This window comes from Mustela nigripes, chromosome 3 (assembly GCF_022355385.1).
Source record: "Mustela nigripes isolate SB6536 chromosome 3, MUSNIG.SB6536, whole genome shotgun sequence".
Taxonomy (NCBI): domain Eukaryota; kingdom Metazoa; phylum Chordata; class Mammalia; order Carnivora; family Mustelidae; genus Mustela; species Mustela nigripes.
This window is the reverse complement of record NC_081559.1, coordinates 153455138-153481877: the sequence shown is the minus strand read 5'-3', so window position 1 is coordinate 153481877 and position 26740 is coordinate 153455138. Positions and strand designations below refer to the sequence as shown.

The 26740-nt window shown below is 37.7% G+C and overlaps 1 protein-coding gene across 1 annotated transcript in view; it reads right to left on the bottom strand.

Moving 5' to 3' along the window:
- Positions 1 to 26740, bottom strand: part of SLC26A7 (solute carrier family 26 member 7) — a 111553-nt gene that overhangs the window by 35167 nt on the left and 49646 nt on the right. The window contains exons 5-8 of the mRNA XM_059395521.1: positions 16426 to 16578; positions 12464 to 12546; positions 10101 to 10248; positions 7979 to 8092 (exon numbers count right to left, since the gene is read on the bottom strand). Coding sequence (XP_059251504.1) covers positions 7979 to 8092; positions 10101 to 10248; positions 12464 to 12546; positions 16426 to 16578 — 498 coding nt within the window. The remainder of the gene's footprint in view (positions 1 to 7978; positions 8093 to 10100; positions 10249 to 12463; positions 12547 to 16425; positions 16579 to 26740) is intronic.

Here is a 26740-nt window from a genome sequence, read left to right as displayed (position 1 = left end):
ATGGCCTAGATGCTTCCATAAAAAGGCACAGGGTTTCAGACTGGATAAAATGACAGGACCTGTCCATATGCTGTCTACAAGAGACATATTTTGAATCTAAAGATACATCCATACTGAAAGTAAAGGGATGGAGAATCATCTTTCAAGCAAATGGGCCTCAAAAGAAAGCTGGGGTAGTAATTCTTATCAGATAAATTAGATTTTAAGCTAAAGACTGTAGTCAGAAACACAGAAGGACACTACATCATCCTTAAAGGGTCTATCCACCAGGAAGATCTAATAATTGTAAATATTTATTCCCCCAACATGGGAATAGCCAACTACATAGGCCACTGTTAAACAAAATAGTCATATTGATATGAATACATTAATTGTAGGGGATCTGAACATGCCACTGTCAGCAACAGACAGATCATCTAAGCAGAAAATCAACAAAGAAACAAGAGCCTTGAAAGACACATTGGACCAGATGGACCTAATAAATACATACAGAACATTCCACCCTAAAACAACAGAATACTCATTCTTCTCGAAAGTACATGAACCTTTCTCCAAAACAGACCACATACTGGGTCACAAATCGGGGCTCAACCGATACCAAAAGCTTGAGATTATTCCCTGCATATTCTCAGACCACAGTGCTTTGAAACTGGAACTCAACCACAAGAAAAAGTTTGGAAGGAATTCCAATACTTGGAAGCTAAAGACCATCCTGCTCAAGAATATTTGGATCAGCCAGGAAATCAAAGAACTTAAAAAATTCATGGAAACCAATGAGAATGAAGACACATCAGTCCAAATCCTATGGGATATGACAAAGGTGGTCCTAAGGGGGAAATACAGAGCTATCCAACCCTCCGAAAGTACATGAACCTTTCTCCAAAACACTGAAAAATCCAGAATACACCAACTCTCTTTACACCTTAAATAACTGGAAAAATCAACAACAAATTAAGCCAACCCCACACACAAGAAGGGAAATAATTGATTAGAGCAGAAATCAATGAGTTAGAAACTAGAGATACAGTAGAACACATCAATGAAACTAGAAGATGGGTCTTTGAAAGAATCAATAAGATCAATAAACCACTGGCCAAACTAATTCAAAAGAAAAGAGAGGACCCGAGTTAATAAAATTATGAATGAAAGGGGGGAGATCATGATTAACACCAAGGAAATAGAAACAATCATCAGAAACTATTATCAACAGTTATATGCCAATAAGTAAAGCAACACAGAAGAAATAGATACATTCCTGGAAACCTATAAACTTCTAAAACTGAAATAGGAAGAAATTGACAACATGAATAGACCAATATCTAGTAACAAGATTGAAGCAGTGATCAAAAACTCCCCAAAAATAAAAGTCCAGGACCTAAAGGATTCCCTGGGGAATTCTACCAAACTTTCAAAGAAGAAATAATACCTGTTCTCCTGAAGTTATTTCAAAAAATAGAAACAGAGGGAAAACTTCCAGATTCTTTCTATGAAGCCAGCATTACCTTGATTGCCAAACCAGGCAAACATCCCATCAAAAAGGAGAATTCCAGACCAATATCCCTGATGAATATGGCTGCCAAGATTCTCAACAAGATCCTAGCTAATAGGATCCAATGATACATTAAAAAGATTATCCACATGACCAGGTGGGATTTATCCCTGGGATGTGAGGGTGGTTCCACATTCACAAATCAATCAATGTGGTAGAGCAAATCAATAAGAGAAGAAAGAAGAACCACATGGTCCTCTCAATTGATGCAAAAAAAGCATTTGACAAAATACAGCATCTGTTTCTGATTAAAACTCTTCAAAATATAGGGATAGAGAGAACAATCCTCAAACTCATAAAATCTATCTATGAAAAACCCACAGTGAATATCATTCTCAGTGGAGAAAAACTCGCAGCCTTCCCACTGAGATGAGGAACACGACTAAGATGCCCACTCTCGCCACTGTTGTTTAACATAGTACTAGAAGTCCTAACAACAGCAATAAGACAACAAAAAGAAATAAAATGTATTCAAATTGGCTAAGAAGAAGTCAGACTCTCTCTTTTCGCAGATGATATGATACTTTATATGGAAAACCCAAAAGACTCCACCCCCAAACTACTGGAACTCATACAGCAATTCAGTAATGTGGCAGGATACAAAATCAATGCACAGAAATCAGTTGCTTTCTTATACACTAGCAATGAAAATATAGAAAGGGAAATTAGAGAATCAGTTTCATTTATTATAGCACCAAGAACCATAAGATACCTTGGAATAAACCTAACCAAAGAGGTAAAGGAACTATCCTCAAGGAACTACAGAACACTCATGAAAGAAATTGAAGAAGACAAAAAGATGGAAAAACATGCCATGCTCATGGATGGGAAGAATAAAAATTGTTAAAAGAATAAACATTGTGGAGGTTCCTGGGTGGCTCAGTGGGCTAAAGCCTCTGCCTTTGGCTCAGGACATGATCCCAGGGTCCTGGGATTGAGCCCCACATCAGGCTCTCTGCTCCACAGGGAGCCTGCTTCCTCCTCTCTCTCTGCTTGCTTCTCTGCCTACTTGTGATCTCTGTCTGTCAAATAAATAAATAAAATCTTTAAAAAAAAAGAATAAACATTGTAAGAAAATATAACATTGTTAAAAGAAACATTGTTAAAACAATGTGAAATATCTATACTGCCCAGAGCAATCTATACTTTCAATGCCATCCTGATCAAAATTCCACTGACACTCTTCAAAGTGCTGGACGAAACAATACTAAGATTTGTACGGAACCAGAAAAGACCCCAAATCACTAAGGAAATGCTGAAAAAGAAAAACAAAGCTGGGGGCATCACATTGCCTTATTTTAAGCTTTACTACAAAACTGTGATCACCAAGACAGCATGGTACTGGCACAAAACAGACATATAGACCAAAAGAAAAGAATATGTCCAGAAATGGACCCTCAACTCTATGGTCAAATAATCTTCGACAAAGTAGGAAAAAATATCCAGTGGGAAAAAGAAGGCTGACAAAGTGCTGATATAAAGAACTCTTCAAACTCAACTCTCAAAAAACAGATAATCATGTCAAAAAGAGGGCAGAAGAAATGAACAGACACTTCTCCAAAGAAGACATACACAAATGGCTTACAGACACATGAAAAAATGTTCATCATCACTATCTATCAGGGAAACTCAATTCAAAACCACGTTGAGATACCACCTTACACCAGTTAGAATGGCCAAAATTAACAAAATAGTAAACAACAAGTGTTGGAGAGGATGTGGAGAAAGGGAAACCCTCTTAGGGTGGGAATAAAAGTTGGTGCAGCCACTTTGGAAAGCAGTGTGAAGATTCCTCAAAAAATTAAAAATAGAGCTACACTATGACCTTGCAATTGCACTACTGGTTATTTACCCCAAAGATACATAGTGAAAAGAAGGGCCATATGTACCCCAGTGTTCATAGCAGCAATGGCCACAGTCGCCAAACTGTGGAAAGAACCAAGATGCTCTTCAATGATGAATGGATGAAGAAGAAATGGTCCATATATACAATGGAGTATTATGCCTCCATCAGAAAGGATGAATACCCAACTTTCGTATCAACATGGACAGGACTGGAGGAGATTATGCTGAGTGAAATAAGTCAAGCAGGGAAAGTCAATTATCACATGGTTTCACTTATTGTGGAACATAAGGAATAATATGGAGGACATTAGGAGAAGGAAAGGAAAAGTGAACTGGGGGAAATCAGAGGGGGAGATGAAGCATGAGAGGCTGTGGACTCTGAGAAACAAACTGAGGGTTTTAGATGGAGGGGGTAGGAGGATGGGTGAGCCTGGTGGTGGGTATTATGGAGGGCACGTATTGCATGGAACACTGGGTGTGGTGCATAAACAATGAATCTTGGAACACTGAAAGAAATACAATTAAGATGTTAAAAAAGAAGAAATGTGTTGGTCTCTGACTACGGCACTTGGTATTAAATGATTAGTATCTTTTCTTATTTGAATTCAAACATTTTAATTCAATTTTTGAAAGCACTGAAACAATTTACTACCAACTCTCTCTCTTTTTTTTTTAAAGATTTATTTATTTATTTATTTATTTATTTATTTGAGAGAGAGACCGTGAGAGAGCATAAGCAAGGAGAAGGTCAGAGAGAGAAGCAGACTCCCCGTGGAGCTGGGAGCCCTATGTGGGACTCGATCCCGGGACTCCAGGATCATGACCTGAGCTGAAGGCAGTCGTCCAACCAACTGAGCCACCCAGGCGTCCCACTACCAACTCTCTTGTATGTAAAATGTTCCTAAATGCACTAATATGACCACATGTAGGTCTTGGGCATTTGAGACATGGATAGCCCATATTAAAATAGGCTGGAAATGTAAAATACTCATCAGATTTTAAAGACAATACAAAAAGAAAATAATGTAAAATATATCATTGACAATTCTTAGATTCTTTGTTGAAATAATATTCTATTAGATAAATCAAATGTATTATTAAATTAATTTTAACAGGTTCTTCTGCTTTTTAAAAATGTGACAACTAAAAAAAATTAAACTACCTATGTGGCTCCTATTATGTTTCTACTGAATAGCAGTTTCTTAAAGTCTGTGATTCTAAGACTGATTTCAAGTGGGATTTTCCCAACTTCAAATATTCTGTATTAAATCTCAATAAAAGCTACATGGCTTCACCTGTCCCTTTTCATGTCAGCAAAACCCACTAGTTTTATCATAATCAGATGCTTTCATTTTATTCATTCTTATCACACATAGTTACTGAACACTTACTATGTGCTGAGTCCTAGACTAGACACGGAGGATGTGGTGGACCAAAGCAGAAGGGATCCTGTTCTCTAAGAGCCTCAGTCAAGGGTAGAAGGCAGGCATCAATCATAAAATCACATTGATGAATGTTTAATGTGCAGTAGAGAACAGCTGTGCCAAAAGGAACAGTGAGATCTGAGGGATGGGAGGAGTTATCTTAGAGGGGAAAGGGAGACAGCCACAGCAGAGGACACAGTCACTTGTGGCCCACCCGAAGGAAGAAGGATCCTGGGCCTAAGAGCTGGGAAAGAGGAAGAAAGGAGTCCAAGATGAGACTCTAGAAGGAAGCACTCAGAACCTGGTAGATACCATAAAGGTGTGAATTCCAAGACCCATGCAAAGCCTTTTAAGTGCTTTAGGAGGAAATAACAAGAACATATTTACATTTGAAAATGATAACTTTCTACAGAAATACCAATAATATTTCCAAATAAGAGTTTGTTGGTGAAATAATTAACAATGGAAAATGGTTCCCGCTGCTCCTTTAATTAGTTGTCATTAGCCTGAAAGTTAGAGTTCTTAGGTCTTCTAGACTAATTTACTGAGGATAACTCTAGTTCCTAAAAAAGGACAGAACCATTTAAGGGGTTGTTTTGTAAAGTCTTATCACACAGAAAACAGGTTTCACGGATAGCCTATTTAAAACAAAACTTTTCAGACTAGGCTTTCCCAAGTGCCTTCTTCAAGTCATGTCAGTTATCTGTTATACTCACGTGCTGAAGATCTAAAACAACTTCAGTGGGAAAGCATTCTCAATCTGGGTATGCCCATTAAATCAGATTCCCTCCCTGTGCAATTTAATGGGTATTGTTGAACAGATTAGTGCCCATCCCAACAAGCGAAGCATGAAAATACTCTCCTGCTGAGCTTTGTTTCTCTGAACTTGTGTTTTGTTAGATTTCTTTCATTTCTTCTGAAGTCTAGAATAAAATGCCATGCAGAAGATAACTCTGAAAAGTCGTTAGAGAAGTTCTGCTGCTGTTATTATCCAAACATATGGCCCACAGAACAGAGAAAGGTGCCCCTCCATCCCCACCCTCTTAGTCGAACAAATGCACGTCCAACTAAAAGGAGAAAAAGCCCTCCAAGATTTAAAAATAACTGAGTTTTCTCAATATATTGTCCCCTTAGACATTCAATATTTAAAGTTACAAGGATTAATGAGACAGTTTTATTACTAAAAGAGTAATTGGAAAAGTAGTAAATGCCTAAGAAACTCCAAGCGTGATATACCCTGAGGTGGAAGACATCTCACAGATTCTATTCCAACCTCCTCTTGTCCATGTGATGGATGAGGAGGCTAACCTGTTCAACATCCCCAGCAAGTTGGAGGGGCAACTTGGAATTGAAACTGCCTTACTGCATTGCAGTCAAACCAGGATTGTCAAACAAAAGGTTCTGGAAAGATTTTATTATAATAAAAATATTGAACAATAATAATAATGCAATCAAAGATCATCATTAACATTGAAGGAGTATTTATTTAGTGTTCAGGCTTTGGGCAAACTAAGCACATATTAACTCGTATAATCCCCATAACAAATACATTACCAGCCAAGTCCAGTTAGGCTAGAAAGGTCAAGTTAGTTGTGTTAAGTCACTCAGTAACTAATGGTGGAGCTAGAACACAGCCCAGGCTCTGGAATCCATGCCCTCAGCCATTTACTTTATTTATCTAGTCTGAATACAAGGAGAGGAAATGGAATATATTTCTCCCTCGTGAGAAACCAGGCGGAAACTTCTATAAAATCCTAGAATTTTATAGATAGATGGGTCCTCAGAGTTGGGGATGATACTGAGTACACTACATATTAAACATTCAAATTTAACCCCCAAACACCTGAGAGTCCAGTTTGCAAGTGTTCATGCCGGAGCACATGATAAACCTAGGCTTGACATCACTAGCTGCGTAAAAGCCAATCAAACTGTCATGTAAAACAAGGTTGAATGATGACATCACCTCTCAGCTCATGAGTTGTGGCAATTATCTCTGAAATTATTATACATTCTGAATTTGTTGCTGCTTCCTTTCTGCTCCATGGTATATTCATCAGTAATTTTATTAGTTACTTTTGTGCTATGTTTTAATTTCCATTTACCCATCTTTCTCTTGCCACTTGCCCCCAAGGTCAAGAGCCATATCTTTTTCAAATTCATTCTTCTAAAACCCCCCCAAATGACTTAATATAAAGTAGAACCCTAATAAACGTTTGAATCATCACATAAAATGTTTTCTAAATTCTCAGTTGCTTTAATGATGGTTAGTTGTTAATATTAATTTCTTATAGTAACATCTGCATAAATTTTTATATGTGAAACAGTACTTATAAATGCAAGGTTTGAGGTTGATCTATCTGGGTTCAAATCCCAGCTCTGCCATTCACGAGCTCTGTGACCCAGATAAGTTATTTTAACCCTCTTTTCCTCAACTCTCTCATATGGAAACTGAGGATAATAATTATACCTCCTTCACAGAATTGCCCAAAGTTTAAAAGAGTCCATTTATATAAAAAGCATGACATATACATATGACATACACATTTATATAAAAATTATGACATAGTATATGCTTTCACCAACACTCCCACCATCATCATCAATGAAGACAACATCTTCATTATCATCACTGTCTGCCTACCAGCATCCAGCATAATACCTGGTATAGACGAGGCTCTCAACAAATGTTGAATTAAGTTCCTAAAACATATGTAATTGTTTCTTTAACCTAAAATATGCACACGTGACTTACCACTTGTCTATATACTTATACATCTCTATAGACATAAATTTCAGCATCAAGGACAGATTTTTCATATAAACAATTTCATTTTATTTAAAGGAAATGAACAAGAAGGAAAAATTTTCAAATTGAATGGCTAGATTAGCAAAACACAAAACCAGCAGCACCACTAGGGGGAGCTTTATTCAAAGGTTGCCAACAATAATGCTGCCACTAGTAGGATTTCTGTATGCTCCCTGAGTCACTGGGCTTCTGGAAGGATCATTCATAAGAGACAGACTTTCTCAAAACTAGTTAGAAAAAAAGTTGAAGGAGTGAAAATATTTTCAGGACTTTAGAGAGGAGCTCAATTTTCACCCTTTCCAAAAACGAGAGTAACCAGCAGTTTTTTGGGTCCGTTCTGAATGATGAACTTACCTGTGTCTTCGCGCCCGTGCTGTACAGGCCGGCAGTCCTTCCCATGGCGGCAGCACTTGGTATGCAGAAGAAAAATGAAGGAATCACATTGCTGAGGCCATGGGCCAAAAATTCCTACAGGATTGATAGGAAGAGAATATATTACTTAATCACTATTAACTTTTGGAGACCACAGGGACATCTTGTCAAAGGATGAAGCTTGTTTGTATTCAATTTCAGTTCTCCCTATTTGTTGTGACCTATTATTTAAAATATATACATATATATATATATGTATATATATATAAAAGTTTTATATATATATATATCTTTTATTTATACATATAAAAGTTATATATATATATATATATATATAACTTTTGTTGAGTGCTTACAATAAGCCAGAAACTGTTCTAAGCATTTAATGCTCATAACCACCTTCTAGGGAAGTAGGCCATCTACCAATGGCCCCCATAATGCTAACTCCAGTGGTTATTTCCTATCTACCTTGCCTAAAATTGGCTTTTGAGATAGTTTCTCACTTCTCCCTCCTTAAAGGTTCCTTCTAGGTCCTGCTAGGACCTCACACCCTCCTGTTTTCCTCCCACCTCCCTGGCCACTACTTCTCCATTTCCTTTATGGTTCCTTCTCATCTAACCAATCACAAATTTGGACCACTTGTCTTCCTGATCTTAGCTACCCAAATACACATTGACAACTCTCAAATTTACATCTCTAGCCAGGGCCACTCCTCTGTAGTTCAGACTCATATGGCCAACCTGCTACCTAGCATCTCCATTTGGATTGGCAGGTATCCCAAACTTCACCAAATCAGGCTCTTGCTCTCCACCGTCCCCAACCGGGTCCTCCCACATTCTTCCCCACCTCAAGTTCCAATTACTTAAACCAAAAGCATTAGAGATGTTTTTGGCTTCTTTCCCTTTTCCCAGATAGTATCCACATCCAATCCAGAATCTGTCTTCCTCTCATCTCCGGCACTGTTATATCCCAGTCCAAGTCATCAAATGTTACCTGGATGTTTTCTTGCTTCTGCTGTTGCCAGTAAACAAACATCCCTGCCCTCAGACAGCTACACTCTAGTGAGTGGATGCTGACAGTAAACAAGATTAATAATGAAAACCAAAGCAGAGTAGGGTGTGGAAAAATCTGGAGTTTAGGATTTTAGTTTACCAAGGAAGGCCTCCCTGAGAAGGGAAACTTTGAATAAAAGAGGCATGCAGATATCTGAAGGAACAGAGCTCCTGGCAAAGGGAGCAGCAAGTACAAATGTCCTAAGCCAGAAACATGGAAGTAAGTGTGGCAAAAACAGAGTGTAAAAGGGATACAAGATCAGAGAGGACAGAAATGGTGGCAGGTGGTGTAGGGCTCTATAAGGCATGGAAAAGAGGCATTTCATTTGCATACGATGGGAAGCCACTGTGAGGGTTTGAGATCAGGAACGACATGGTCTGTGTTGTATACCATTGCATCCCTAGACCAGTGTCCAGCACATGGCACAGCTCAATACACATCTGTTAAATGAATAAATGTGGGGTTTTTTTCATAGATAACAAAACGGGGCACACAGCCAACTAAGGATACATAGCATCAGAGTGAAATTTAGACACAGGTAATAGAACATTCATAACCACTGTCCCACAGCTGCCTCTGCAGACCTATGCAGGCATGTAGGGAGGGCCACAAGGATTGAAATAAGAAACTAGCAGAAGTCGTTTCAGAAGTAAATCAGTAAAATTTTCATTCTTTGATAGTCTTAAAATAAACCCTTGTGCTCTTTAGTTGTTTACTAACACAAATAATATTAGTGTTTTTTTTTATTTTGAAATCTATGATTTTTTTAAAAGTCAGCATGCAATGATAAATATTTGTGGATTCTATCCTAACACCAGAAAGGACATCAAGATGTCCTTCTCCCTAGGGAGAAAAATTTTTATAGTTTAAACCAACCCGTGGAGGCCAGATTTTCAGCTTTCTATGAATGATTTAGAGATTTCTGTTTTGCTCTATCATTCTTGCTATACACTCAGGAAAGTTATATTTCTCGTAAGTTCAACATTGTCAGGGTCTGGAACCGGAGTACCATGACGCGACTACCATAGAGGGGGGCTGAGGCGTACTCCACCTGGTTGTCATCAACTGAATATTTGTATTTTTTAGCAGATCCTTGAGCCAGAGCCAGGGAGGCCACATAGCCGACAAGTGCCACTCCAAAAGCTTCAGTGATTACTGCAGAGAGGACATTCATGGGGGGAGCTCTAGGTGGAGGGATTCTGTGGAAAGAAAGATCATCAATTTTCATGTAATTTCTGAAGTCATCAATTTTCATGTAATTTCTGTAACAACTTACACTGAATTCAACTGTGGTAATGACTATGACGTTTACATGGAGAAAGTGAAACACCCATGTGAACAAGGAGCCTTGTGGTTGGAAGCCCTTTGTTTTCAATATTATTTAGCAGAAAAGCAAAATCACAAGGATCACCATGGAGATGGGCTCCATGCCTCCACCGGCATTTATGCCCAGGTTACACTACAGAAACTCTGACTCAACAAAAATGTCCTGTATCAGAACAAAAGCAGATCTGGAGTGTTCTTTCATTCGAACCTTTCCAAATATGTGATTGGCAGGGATTAAAGACTATACTTTCTGCCCTGAGTACTACAGTGTTTTATGCGAACAATGGTTTACTGTGAGCTACAATTCTTAAACTAGTCCCTTAATTTGCCATAATCTTAATTATAATCTTAATTCATAATCTTAATTATGTTTTTAACTCAATCCTTTTACAGTACAATTTATGCATCACATATGTTAAGAAAAATGTGTGTAAAGTTTCCATGTACCCTCCGTTGCAAAATATAGTTCCCCAGTTTTTTTTTCCCAGTTCCTCAGCTTTAAGGAAGTGTTTAAAATATTTCTTTCACCTAATACCCAGCCAATGTCTCCTTGTCTTTTGAAAACCACTTGAGCCAAGGGATCATTGTTTATTTATCCCTGATGATGCTTTGGAGGACTTACTTCTCCTCCAAAAACAAACAAAAAATCTCTCTGGGGAAAAAGTAGAAGAAAAAGGGAAGATAAATCATGTTGACTTAATATCTAGCAAGAAAGTGGAATGTTCAGCTCTCTCAATTAGCTGTTTCATTTAATCGTCCACACAACCCCACGTGAGTGCCACTCATGCACTCTATGGCAGAGAAAACATTTTAAGAAAGTTTAGGTAATGCACCTAAATCACAAAGCGAATGGTAATGTTGGGGTTCACTGTCTCTTTGCAATGCCACATTCCTTCCATAATTCCTTCAGAGAATGGGTGTGGAAAGGTCACTCAAAATAAAGGAGAATTAAAGCAGGTGGGGGAGAGGCATGATTTCTTTTATCCACTTCCTTAAGTTTACACCCAAGAGAAACTGATGTGTAACGTTATAGGCCCTAAGATATTTTAATATGATATATAAGAGATCTGCCATTTCAAACCATAAGAACTTCTGTTTCATAAAAATTGAGCTTCGCTATTTATTATTAATAATAAGCTGACCTAGAAACAATAAATTGACTTTTGAAGGTGGAAAAGTAGAGACCCCTTCCAGAAAACCCAAGTTGATTTAAATAACAACCATTAGCCTGCATCTAACATAAAGGTTAAAGACAGGATTTTTTTTTAAATTATCTTTTTAGCCCTTGACAATTTTTCTACTGTTCCTCCATTTTAATGTAATGAGAAGCCCAAATTTGGGACTGGAAGATAAAAATACAGAGGAAACAACTGTAACTCTGCCCCACATTTATAAGTACCAGTGTTTATACAGCCCATCAAGAGAGAATAACCCTATGACACCCCACTCTTCCCCAAGATGTCTTTGTGTTCCTCCAGGCTATATTTGGCTCAATGTTTTTGCCCTTTTAGGGTGAGCACTTCTTGTTAACCTTCCTCTTAGGGTCCAGAGGAAGGCTCTGGGAAACCATACCCTCTTCTCTATTTCTACCCTCTTTTACCATTATACACCACCCAGGCCTGTGGGATTGCTATTTCAATTGATGTTTATGTGCTTTTACTACATTTTAAGTGAAATAAAAATAGTCATAAGAATACATGTGTGGAATAGGGAACAATAAATCCCAGAGCATGACTATAATTTAGAAATTCAATGCCCTCCTTTTTCCCCCCAAATAATATCTTTGTAAATAATTTCCAAATCTTTAACCTGAAGCAATGCTGTATAAAATAGTTGTCAACTTCCTTAGTAATAGGTAAACAGTTTAAAAGGTTACTCTTTCTCCATATGTGTATTGTTTGTTTCTATCATTTTCAAATAGAAATTAATTAGAATTTGTCCTCTAGAGGGCCTTTGAAAGAAATGAAATCCATAGCCATCTACCTCAAGACTTTTCCTCCATCATAAACAAACAAACAAAAAAGAAAGAAAGAAAGAAAGAAAGAAAGAAAGAAAGAAAGAAAGAAAGAAAGAAAAAGACTACATTACCCTTTCGGAATATGACCAACTACTTCTAATCCATATGTGATTTCCATATTGGTACAATAACAAGCAAATGATGCAGCAATAATCTGTGTGGTTCCATTTGAAAAAAGAAAAAGAAAATTATTACTGGCCTCCCAAACACCTTGAAGCTATTTCTGAAAGTAAACATTACTTATCTGTCCCATGATTATCCAGAGTAATGTAGTAGTTGCACAGATTTTTAAAAACTAAGAAAATTTTAAAAAATCAAAAAAATGCCTTTGAAACTTGAAAGCACTTAATTTGCAGTCTCAAAAACCAAATGGCATCCCCACAGTATGGCTTTTCTAACATCCTTTCCAACACGTCAATCCAAACATGACTGATTTTGAAGAGGCGCAGAATAGAATATGGGAGCGTATGTGTGTGTGTACAGATACCATAACCAACCTAAATACTTAGCTCCTGGAACATGAAGAAATACTTTATATCAGAGCACAATTCCCTATAGGACACCAACTTTCAAGAGTCTGAGATATTGCATAAACGACTACATAGGTCAGTAATCGATAATGATTTATAGTCTCCTTGAATAATTTTGAATTTTGAGTTTTTACTATTTCTTTTTTTTTTTTAGATTTTATTTATTTATTTATTTATTTGACAGATAGAGATCACAAGTAGGCAGAGAGGCAGGCAGAAAGAGAGGAGGGGGGAAGCAGGCTCCCCGCTGAGCAGAGAGCCCGATGCGGGGCTCGATCTCAGGACCCCAAGATCATGACCTGAGCTGAAGGCAGAGGCTTTAACCCACTGAGCCACCCAGGCGCCCCCAAGTTTTTACTATTTCTTGAAGTAAAATGTACTAGTTAATAACAAGCTGGAATCACTGTTCTTAAAATTACCTCTGTTGGAGTCTCAGGTTCCCTATGCTCTATTATCTGACCTTCAATAGGCAAGATCAGGTTCTCTGCCTGCATACCTTTAAATACCTTTAAATTACCTTTAAAAGGATGCTCAGAACCCAGTTCAGTCTCTGTTATTCTAGCCATGCCACCCCCATGTTTTCCACCCATTTTCACATTCTCTTTTCACTCTTCTCATAAATTTAGTAGGGACTGGGAATTTCACATGGTTATGGTATCAGTTTGGTATTAGCTTGGATCTACTTATGTACTATACTTTTTTGTTAAAAAGAGACATACCAATTATCTATTTAAAGTACAAATTTACCACACAGATGGCCAGAAATAAGGTATAACAAAATCACACTAGCAAATTAAGACATATTTAACAATTAATGCCCAAAAATTTTATTTTGTAGGGATTTTTCCTATCTGTGTATTTCTCTTCTCTATAATAATATTTAACTTAATTTACAGAGGATTTTAAAACATCAAATAGACTTAAGAAGCAACACAGACTTGAGGATTTTTTAAAAAGGCAACAAAACTGTATAGGTTATACTGTTGAACAATAAATATTGTGATATTATAGTGTTTCCTGATGAAGATAGTAGTTAAAAGTTCATCCTATTAGCTTAGAATCAGAAGCATTAATATATTTAAAAGTTCCTAAGAAGATTAATAAATTTTAATTGTTAATAATTTCCATGAAATATTTATATCAGGTCAGAAAATACTATAAGCTGTAAAAGAAAATATACCATAGCCACAAAGTACTGGTTCCTTATTGAAAATGGAAGAATACATGACGGTCAATACCTATAGGCAATACTAAAATTAAGTAATTTAAGCCACTGAATTAGCTTTCAGACAATATCTTATTTCCTTACTCTTATCTCTTTGACAAAATTAAATTCCTCTATCAGATGAATCATTGGTTCCCTCTTCAATATTATTTTAATATTATATGTGTGTATAAGGCCATCATTGCCCTTAGACTTGGGGCAACAGAGGATCCTGGTCCAGTCAGGCCCAGTGAGTCAGGGCTTTCTAATCTGGTCCTTTCTAATCTGGCCCTCCCCATAAAATGAGAGCTTTGTAGGGGTGCCCAGCTCACCTGTACTTGTCTTTCTGGACCTCACTTTGGATACTCAGGAATCTACAGTTTCCTGCTCCAATGGCCCAAGGCTGCTCCCCTAGGTTCATCCTCCCAGTGTGACCCCCGAAGAGGTCAAGGGACAGTTTGGGTGATGAAAGAGTGAGGATGTGTTTGGGGCTTGGAGCAGGAAGAGCCACACATACACATACGAATCCCCTTGTGGGTCCCACAGAGCTGGAGTAGGAAGAGAAGGGGCAGGCCAAGGAGCTGGCTCACCCCATGCTGCCTCATTCTGACAGAACTCGAAGGATGGAGAATTCTCTATTCCGACCTTTCAAGGAAATCACTAAGGTGTTTTAGTCAAAATAGGAAAACAGAACTTGCTTTTTTTTTGGTTTTTGTTTTTCGGGGTATTTTTTAGAGAGAGAGAGCACATACAAGCAGGGTGGGAAAGAAGGGGGAGGGGAAGAGGGAGAAAGGGGATCTTAGGTAGGCTCCATGCCCAACATGGAGGCCTACATGGGGCTCGATCTCAGATCTCTGGGATTGTGACTTGAGCTGAAATCACGAGTCAGATGGTTCATCAGTTCAACCACCCAGGCACCGCAGAACATGTTTTATTTAACACTTTGATCTATAACTTTTAAGTATTGGGGCCTGCGTTAGTACTTTTACCATGGATCTTGCAATATTAGGGGCAAACTGTGTAAGAATTACCTCTCCTTTTCTTTTTTATAAGGATAAAGTATATCTTACTACTTTTGCATTGAATAAGTAATTTTTTTATTACTAGCTCAAGGGACATGTTACCTAAGGTTATTTTCAATTTTTGGTTTTTGCAACATACATAATAAAGATTCCCAAGATATAATAAGATTTCTTAATACCTATAGGATTTTGGAATAAAATGGTATGTTTCACAGTTGTTGTGAGAACTATTAATAATCACAGTACCCTCCACTTTTATGGCTTATTTGAAATACAAACACACACACATTAAATAGATCACATATGTTACATGGATCTCCATAAATTAACAGGAGTATAGAATCATACAAGTTCTAGCTATGGAGGGAGGCCATCCACTTTAGCTCTACTGAAGTAATTCACGGTCCTCAGAGATAGTTTCCAATGTGCTAGGTTTATCTATTTATGTAAACCTACCATTTCAGCAATATAAATGACTATTTCAAGAGGTGAAATTATTTAGACACCACTTGTTCTGTACATGTGTAACCCAAAGACCATTAAAAAACTAAAGCCAATTAATGATTAAATTAGTAGACTATGGTTGTGTTAACATTACATTTTCAACCTAATGCTTTGTTTAATTAAGAGTTCCCATTAGAGGCTCTTAAAATTTCAAAATGTGTTTTTTAATGCATAACCCATAAACCTTAAACCATAAACCTTAATGCAAAGTATAATTCATTGTTTGGCCAGCTATAGCAACAAAAAACATCTTAGAGAACCAGCCCCGGCCAGTGAAAATCATGAGTGTCCTTTCAATAAAGCAAAATTAGGTTGGTAAAAAAAAAGTGTTAATAACTTTACCAATCATTGATGGACATTTGTCAACTAATAATACTTCTATACATATCATATAGATGCCACATCAATAGGATATGATATCCCTTTTTACTGCTTTAGAGAGAATCATTCCAGAAATCTTTTGAGTCTCACCCTCAGAAATGTCTCCTTATTTAAAACCTTAAGTTATCTGTTCTATTATTTCTATTAAAAAATTACAAGCATATGAGAAATGCTGTGTAAATTGAAAACATGTGTGCCTCCTTTTTAAAATTATTGACTCAAAATGTTTCCTGTTCTTACATTAATGTATAGCCATGCAAAATTAGCCCTCCTTTAATGAGAGACAGGAATAGCTGTGGGTTACTGCAAACGATATAGGGAGCCTCTGCAGGTTACCCCAACAACAAGCAAGCACTGTAAGACAGAATGCTAAATGTTGATTTCATACTTACCAAAACTAAATCGACAGGAAGGACAACTTTAATTTTCCTTTTAAACTGTTCATTCAGCTCCTTAACCAGAACGAGAACCACGATACTCAGCAAGGATAACAGCAGTGCTTCCAGTCGGACAGACTTGATGTTCTCAAAGACATATGCGTAGATCTGCAGTGATGAGGGAACATGCAAACAAAACTCGGGGTCATCCACAACAGACCAACACTGAAATCTGGCTCCAAATGAACTCATTGATGTTTTGCAAAAAATCATGTTAAGGGATGGGGTGTGGAAAGGTAGGCATAAAGTGTGGTCAGCACTAATGCAGAGCAACCTATAATTCATTTGCATGTATAAAACCGCTTTGTCCCTGACTCTTCCAATAAACTCAGTGGTTGCTCCTTCCTACATAAGGACACTGCTAGAGAGGATGACTCTTCTGGGGCCTTCATCAGGCAGAGATGCTAAAACTCACTGCCCACATGCAGATTCATCAGACTCTTCCTCAAACTGCAGGATAGAACAAGCACATGCACTTTAAATATCTATGGATGCATCTGGAAAGTTAAGAGCTCTGCATAAGGAAGTATTTGCATTTATCTGTATCTTCCAAATTCTCTCTTGCAAAGATATATCACTTGTATAATTTTAAAGGTTTTTAAATAAGCTTTAAATGCTTATCTTCAACATGTCCCTTAACTCCTCCTTCTGTTGGATCATGCTGACTCTGATTTTTATAAGCTCATTTTTATTTGTCCACAACAGATTCTTCAAGTCATTTCAGGTGATAAAAACTAGCTTTTGCTCTAGGACACAGGCTATTCTTACAGCAGTCCAACTTGTTGGCATTCTTTGGCCTCTCTTTTCAGTATCTCAAGTATGAGCTGACCATAACTAAAAATACTGGATCAAAATATTACGTACACAGTGGATCAAAAGAGCTCACATAGACCATGTTCTTCAGGATCTCCTAAAATTCTGCTCTACTAATTTGGTTTCCTAATCAAAGGACTTAACCCATCTGGTCTAGAGATCTGGTCCAGAGATGGTTTAAGGAGGTACATCAGGTTCAGGTTATCCGAACCTGAATTCTAGAGGTTAAACGTTATCATTCACACTGTAACTCTTGCAAACAAACAAATTAAATAAACTCAGTTAAACTGAAGCTTCACTGAGTGAAAGGGACCACAGAGGTAATCCAGAATCCTTTTTGCCCACAGTTGAAAAACAAAACAACAAAAACCAACAGAAACAAAACAAAAACAACCCAAAAAACCTCACTACTTGTGTATCAGATATATTAAGGAATAATGAGGGATCAGAATAGCTTTACCTGTTATCTTTTGCCCAGTATTCTATTTTATCCCACACTATCTGAAAAGAAAATTTGGTACTACAATATCATAGCTCTCCGAGACACAGACAACATTTTTTTCTGTCTCTCCATGCTGTGGACGATAATTGTTCACTGAATTCGTACAGCAAGTGAAGGAGCAAGTTCTATTTCTCATAGTCACCCCTTACTCAAAGCAGAGGACTAAAATTCAAAAGGCCTCTCAGTGAAATATATTCTATAGGGGATAGGGTTAGAGGAATGTCAAGAAAATTTTGTCCAGATACATTGCTTTCTGATGATTTAAGGACAAAAATGAGGATATCATTCAGATGATTTGGCAAGAAAAAACACAAGCATCCAAATGTTTTAAAGAGTTTAGAGGATTACTCCTTCTGTTTTATGGTATTAAAAGTATGCCACAAAAGTGCCTGTCTAAGAAAGGGGGGAAGGGCTATGTTCAACTGCCAAGCCATACCAAATCTGCTGTAATGTGCATTTTGAGAACATGTGTTTGCAATAATAAAAATGACCACCCCAGAATGAAAGGAATGAGAAAAGCCCCCCCCCCCAGGGTTTTATTGTCTGTCTGGGTTAAACAACAACTTGTAGGGCAAAGCACTTCTCACAAGATGCTCCAGAAGAACGGTGGGGGAGGGCAAAGGCTTGTTACAACCAGCGCGAAGAACACAATAGAAAAGCAGGCTGAGGAGGAGTGTCATCCTAATGACTGTCACGTGGTCCCACAGGAAGAAGTCACAGCTAAAGTCAGCTTGAGGGCCACGAGTGACATATGGAGACAGAGGCAGGAACAGGGAGAGGGATACAAGCAGATATACAAACACATATGTAATTACATATGCTCGTTTAATGCAGGTCTAGGCATCCTAAGCACACATTAAAATTTCTCATTGCTCATCAATCCAGTCATCAGGGAATGCTGTCACACACTAAGCTCCAGTGGATAAAAACTCCCACTGAAGAGCATCTTTCCCTCAGAAGAGCAGAGACAGTTTAATACGTGTATGGATAACTAAATACACGGTGTCACCAGAACAGACCACTTTAACAAAACAAGGAGTTCAGTTAATTTTGAAACTATAATGCTAATTCTTTAAATTGACCATTTACTACAACTTGACATTAAATGAAAACTGTTGGTATGTCCAAACAAATCCATTTTGAGATATTTCAAAAAATAAAAGTAGTCTACTCATGATACATATGTTGTTTCTTACTGTTTTCTTGACAGATGAGATTTTTCTGAAGTAGTTAATAGATGTTTGCACGCCCACGCACAAATTTTTTAAAGATTTTATTTATTTATTTATTTGAGAGAGAGAACATGAGCAAAAGAGCGCAAGCAGTGGGAAACAGTAGAGAGAGAGGAAGAAGCAGACTTTCCGCTGAGCAGGGAGTCCAATGTAGGGCCCGATCTCAGGACCCCAAGGTCATGACCTGAGCTGAAGGCAATCACTTAATTGACTGAACCACCCAGGTGCCCCAACAAATTTATTTATAGAATAGCCAATCTTGGCTTTTTTCTTTAACTGATGGATTTTCAATTTCTGGAATAGTGTCTGGCAGATGGACACTCAATAAATATTGCCGAATGAATAAATACTTTGGTCTAATGTAGTAAAAATAATAATAAATAGGAGACTTTAACTTGAATAAGCAGAATGATGAAGAGAGACAGGAACCAGAGTTTTCTTTTCTCATTATCAATACTTGAGCTATATCACATTATGGGGCTTTGTAGCTATCATTAATTAATCACTCATGTTTATTAAAGTTTTATTATAGGCAGGTCTTGAGCTAAATATTAAAGCTACCATTGCAGTAAATTTCAAGTAATCGATTTTTATATCTTCTATCTGATCTAAATAATCAGATTTTTAGTAACTCCATCTTTATAAGAATGAGGCAAAATCCAAAGCTGAAAAAACTCATATTTGGGATTTAGTTAAGGGGAAAAAAAACAAACGAACAGGCAAAGGAGGTTGTACCCATTCAATAGTTTCTCATTATATAATTGAAAAAGCTAAATTATGTCCATTTTGTTAAACTTCATAAGGCAAAGGGAAAGATCTTAAATGTTTAGAAATGTTAGTAAGTATAAGCAAACTAATGGATTTTCTGTCCAATACTCAATTAACCAGAAATTTCTCTCAGTCAAATATCCTTTCCACCAGCATTCTCCATGCTCTAGGTATTGCTATAATGAAATGTCCACAACAGAAAATAAATGTTTTTAATATTTTAAGTATATAATGTTATCATTGACAATTCTTCAGTAGCAGTGATAAGTATATTTCTGAACTATCTATAAAGGGACCACATGAAATATGCTAACATATATTTTATGCCAAAAAGAACACATAATCCCTTTAGTATAATTATTTATCATTCCTATGCTATTTTTGTATTAGGAATCTGTCATAAATCACTTTATGTTTCACTGGAAAAACAACAGAGTGATGGTACAATCAGCAAACCTTAATAAAGCTGTCAGCATTTTACTTTATAGTAGGTATAAAGTACTAATCTGTGATCCACAAGACTTGATTCCCAATATATGACTTTGAGTCTGTCATCAACCACAAAACCAGGAATATCTCTAGGAAAAAAAAAAAAAAACTGTAACATTCATAAATGCTTCTACCATGTGTTCAGACTGTGGTCTGAAAACACTTGTGGCATCATCTGTGCACAGATATTTGTCTCAAATCCAACAAGTGCACTTACAAGAGACAGAAGAGGAGAAGACATGAACACAAAGCAGAAGGCGCTTTGGGGTAACCAAGGCACAGTTTGGTTGATGTAGCCACAAGCCAAGGTTGCCTGGAGCCACCAGAAGCTGGAAGACAAGGAAGGATTCCCCTAGAACCTTCAGATAGATCATGGCCCTGCTAATACCTTGATTTTTGGACTTCTGGATTCCAGAAATGTGAGAATAAAGTTCTCTGTGTTTAGTCCCCAGGTTTCTGGTAATTTGTAATAGTAGTCACAGGACACTAACATATACCAAGTCAAATGCTTCTCACTGTGTTCCCCTAAAGTTCATATGCTGAGGCCCTAACCCCCAGTACCTCATTAGATGACTATATTTGGAGAGAGGGCCTTTAAAGAGGTAATTAAATTAAAATGAGGCCATTAGAGTGGGCTCTAATCCAATCTGACTCCTGCAGTTATAAAAAGAGGAGATGCTGACATACATAGAGACACCAGGGAAGTGCGTGGCCAGGGGGAAGACCATGTAAAGAGGCAGGAGGGGGGCCATCCGCAAGCCAAGGAGAGCAACTCCAGAGGAAACTACCATGCTGGCACCCGGATGATATCCAGCCTCCAGAACTGAGAGAAGAGCCATTTCTGCTGTTGGATCCATGTAGCCTGAGGCCATTTGTTACAACAGCCTTACCAAAATGAACACAGAGGATATTATGCCTTCGGGATTTCATGTATACCTAGGAAATTCCCCCCTCTTCAAGCTGACTGAGATAGAAGTCTTTCTAAAACACAAAGTGAAACTTAACAGGAAGGTTTAGTAACTGTCACTCCTTGAATCCCTATAGTGCATTCACCTTAACCCTTTATTTCCACCTGAACAGAAGAATTTTTATATTTTCACCACCACACGCAGATGTGGAGAGGGCAGCTTGTGGTAGAAAGAACAGGAGAGCCTATTTCAATATCATGATTCTCTAGAAGAGCAGGAGAAGGAACATTTGTAGGCACTAGGCTATCTTACGTGCAGTGACTCATTTAATTTCCCAATTAATACAAGGTGAGTATTATCATTTCTTCTTTGCTCTATCCCATTACCCACCTTCAATTACAAGAGCTGGCCTCCTTCATTAACATTATCTGGGATGATCTTGTTCACCAATCTGTCTCCTCCTGCCCTATTTCATGCCCACCTCAGTATTTCAATAAAACTCCATGGGAACAGGGATATTAATTCTCAACTGCATCTTCAGTGCCTAAGAGGCAGTCAGCTAGTATTTGCAGAGGAAATCTATTCTAGTGGTTCTTAAATCAAGGATGCATACATACTAATCTCTTCCTATCCATGTGTAGTTCCTAAAATCTCCCCCACATTAATCTGTTGAAGATTTCTGGTTTTGAAGCCTCACACTTAGTCCAACTCTCTCACCTAGGAGGTGGAGAGACAAGTCCACTCTCAGCCCTGGGTTTTGTTCTTAAAGGCAGCTTTCACATCCTTGGGGCCTTTAAACATGAGCTACGGTTGCTCAGACATGTCCTCTCCCTGCCTCAACTCACTTTCAAATTCATTATATCCCATCTCTAAGCAGATATAGATTCTTCTTGGAGATCCTTAAAGCCATATCCAATCCCTCCAAAATTGATGTGAGTACTAGTTCTCTCTGTTCTTAAGAATTTGATGTCTCCTATAAACTCTGCCTACATATCATTGTATCATTAAACATTTTAGGGTCAGTATTGTTAAATCAAACTCCTCAAATCCCTCTACTTCTTAAAGTCACTCAAACAGAAAAACAAGAGAAATATATTAAGCTGAAAGCTTAACCCCAGGCTGTGTTTTCATGAATACAAACAAAACCTCCAAAGATAGGGGGAAAAAAAAAAAACACATTCCATTTAATTTTTTACATAATTATATGCAAACTTCTGATCAACAAGTGCTTCTCACACTGGGAATAAATCCATTCACTATTGGGGTGCCTGGGTGGCTCAGTGGGTTAAGCCTCTGCCTCCTGCTCAGGTCATGATCTCAGGGTCCTGGGATTGAGCCCCACATCGGGCTCTCTGCTCAGCGGGGAGCCTGCTTCCCCCTTTCTCTCTGCCTGTTGCTCTGCCTAGTTGTGATCTCTCTGTCTCTACATCAAATAAATAAAATCTTTTTTAAAAATCCATTCACTATTTCTTTAAGGGATAAATTAAGTCTGCAACCAAAATGTGAACTAGGGGAAGAATGGTGTGCTCAACACTAAAAACAACAGGGCACACAAAACTTACAACACATACAACCAAGCTCGCCACAGCCTTGGTGGCATCCGGCCATCCCTTGTTTAGAAGATGAAGTTTAACTTGAATTACTTGAGCGTGGATTTTGTAGTGCTTTGATTTTCAGTGAGTTGTGGGGCATAGCGAGAGCTCAACCCAAGATGGTTGAGTTGCAAAATTTAACTGCCCTCTGATTTAGAATTTTAAAGTAATCTTTGTTATAAATTCCCACATAATTGTTCCGTATCCAAATTAAACCTGCCACATTCTCTCTTCCCAACGTCACTGATTGAATCAAGCTGCAGATGAACATTCCTTTCCTCTCCCCTTCGATTTCTTCTGTCCATTTTTCAGGGTATATTGTACATCCCAGCAATTCACAATAGACATGTCATAGTAACTGAAGAGAAAACATAGGCTTTCCTAAACCACCAAAGCGTGTTCTTCATTCAGAATTCCCAGAGGGCCTAGGTCTTCAAAGTAGATTAATTCTCCACATATAAACCTCATTTGTACATATTTAATTGTGAGCTCATTCTCTATTAAAAAAAATGTTTTATTGGCTCTGATTTCCTTCTGACGTTTCTACCCCATTTTATTAACATTCTTGGTTCCTGCCTTGCAGCCTTCGGGGATGTCCAAACTAGAAAATGCTTGCTTGTACTTCAGGGATTGGGGTAGGAATGAAACTGTTTTTCAGTCCTGAAACTCCTCAGATTTAAGGAAGGAAATAAAAACTTCCAAGAAGGGTAATTGAATATGCTGCCAAGCTTGCCTTGTGCTCTTGGGTTTAATGTACAGAACTGTACATAATTATTTAGAACAGTACTCACATGAAGCCATGCCAATGAGACTAACTCAGCCAAATTTATCATATGTTGCTCCAGGCTGAGATACTGGCGCCATCTCAAAGAAACCCACATGTGCTAATAGGAACTAGGAATTTTTGTAATTTTTATTGTGCCTTTTGGGGAAACATCCTTTCTAACAAAAGATACATCATCATTTCTCAATTAAAAAAAAAAAAACAATGAATTTTGGAACACTGAAAAAATAAGATTAAATTAAATTTAAAAAAATATTCTAGAGAAGAATTAAACTTTTCCCTCTTATGTATGTGGGGAACCAACTATCAGTCAAATATTCGAATTGTAAAAAAGACAGGAATAAAATAGTGTCACTGGTTTGCCAAAGTCCCAAGACAGAATGTTATTGCTTCTGCTTAGTGTAACATGTATTCCAGCACTGTTATAATTTATTAAGTGAATTTTTAACTATTGGGGTGGTGAGCTGAATAGATGGAAATATTTTTAAATAAAAATAAACTAAAAACATAGCATTTCTTGAATTCTGATGACTACCTCTTTTTATAAACAGCAAATACAGGGGTTTTTTTAAGTTTTATAAATTTTGAAGTCATCTTTCTAAGTTGCAAGAAGAGATAGAACTTTGTTTTACTCTTTTGCTTTGGTTATCTGATCGAGTCCTCCACAGTTTACAGGAAAACCATTTATTACTATTCTATTATTATTAATAGACAGAAGTATCTCTTACATAAGAAGCTCTTTCAAAAATCTTAAATTTGTTACATCCAATGATGCATTACTAGTACAAAGATAATGACTTCTGTTTAATGAATATGTTCTAGGCGTTTCACTTAAAGAATGAATCCCAATAGGTATAATTATCATCAGTTTATGGAACAGGCAACCAGAAGTCAAAGATATTTGGTGATTTTGTCAAGACCAGAGTTATGATCTGAATATGGGCTTATAAAATTCTCAAGTTCTTTCTCCTGTTGCCTCTTTCTAAGGAAAAGAAAAGATGAATTATGGCCTACCTGAGTGTTTGGGCCCTAAATAAAATCAGCAGAGCTAAAAGTCAACTCAGAGAAAAAACCCGATTTTTACCCCATAAGTAACTAAAAAGGAATGTGCGATACTTCAAAGACCATTAAGAAATGGCCATAATTTAAAATTTATTAGAGGTATATGAATTTAGAGATAAAACTCACATAACAAAGGGGAAAGTAAAACATGATGCATGAAGGAATTTGGGGAGTTAAATAAGAAAGATGAATTTTGCCTAATTCTACCCACTTTTCTTGGGAATCAAGGAGATCATAAGGGTGTACATGGGGATCTATCTGAATATAAAGATCCTAGAAATTCTGAGAGAGGCACTCGAAGGATCAGGAGCTGAACGCTTTAGAAGGCTTTAACACTGATAGGAGAGCCCCTCCTCTGGTGAAGCTCCTTACCAGTTTTCAGATAGAAGAGAAGTGGCCTCTCTGATCTTAGCTGGCATTGGTGGCATGTGATCTACATGGCAAATGTAGAAAGGGGAGAAGCATTAGGGCACATCTACTTCTTACGACCTATCAGACATCTGTTCTGCAATCTGACAGGGCAGAACCTGCCACCAGGTGTTTCTGACTCAAACTGCTCTTTAAAAAAATGTTTTGCTGAGGCAAGAACACCCACCAGTCCAGAGCAACCAAAGGGATGGAGATTTTAGATATTCAAACTAGAAAATCAGATTCTCTTAGTAGCACAGCCTCAGGCATCCCCCAGGTAGAAGACACTTAAGAAATCATCCCCATGGCAGAAAGGAGAGACCCCAACTCCAGTGACCTCAGAACAGGATGAAGGCAGAAGGTGACGTTGATAGCAAAGATCACAACTATCAAAATTAACCAACAGACATTTTCATTGGCCAAACTTGAATTCTTTTAAGAAAAAGGAGTGTTCCGGCTGAGAAAATTAGGCGTGACCACTGACTTTTGTACAAGAGTCTCAAATACTCTAGATATTAATTTATGTTCCAAAGATAATCAGCTACATATTCTTTATCTCCCATCATTTGAAAGCCTGAGTAGCTTTCAAAAAGAATAGAAGTTGTGAAACCTCACAGGTAGGAAACATAGTCAAAAAGTGAACAATCCTCCAATGTGTTAATTCACCCTCCTCTGGGTTCTCTGGCCCTGATGATCAAGGCCTCCATTTTGTTTTCTGTTCTATACCTCAGACCTGAGTTCAGCTTTGGTCCTGCACACCCCACTCAAACGAGCTAGGGGCAAGTTCACACTTACATTATCATCATCAGTTTCCTCAGCCTAACTACACCAAAGCTCACTTTGCAAATGTCCCAGTAGAACCTATGCATGACACAAAATTTATTTCTTAATCTAAAGCTCAGATCACCACAATTTTTGAGGTTAAAATAACCACATTCATTTTTGAAACCCTGGCAAAGACTCAAAGCACCATTCCAACTCAGCAACTAAACAGTGTAGGACTCTGGGACACGGAAAAGCAATAGCAACTTTCTTCATTTTCTCTCAGCACACAGCTTAGCAATTCCCACCAACTGAATACAGTGACTGTAAAGCCAGCCATCTATAAATATTTTAAAATCTGATCCTGTTTCATTGTGAGAACTTAACCCCTTGCCTCCAAAAAGCCACATAGGATTTGACAGACAAGGCAAAGATTAAGTAGCTTACAGTTTTCCTCACAAGAAAATAAAATGGAAAAAAGAAAACATACACAAAACACTTTAACATGGCATTTTATATACTTGCCAGGAGAGAAACAAGCTGAAAGACTGAATGTCATTCCCCTATCAGGCTCTCCTGCCTCTTTTAACAGAATTAGAGAAAGGAGGGATGATTATTTGTGTGTGTGAATATGACTGAAGAGGCTAATTTGTAATTTGTTTACATTTCCTTACACTTCCCAGGCACAGATGAGCACACCATTCAGGAAGGTCAAGACAGAATCCAATGCTGATTTGGTTCTCTGGTGTAGACCTGGTGTCACCAGAAGTCGTAAGGGACCCGTCACCTGATGGCTTACAGCTACTTTGGTCTGCATTCCTTTGATCTGGGGCCTCCAGGCTCAGTTCCAGCGCTCTTGTTCTGGTTTTAAGCTCTCTTATAATGAATGAGTCATTGAGCAGGATATTACCTAAATAGCAAAAATTCAGAACCAGCTTCCAGCTCCATGT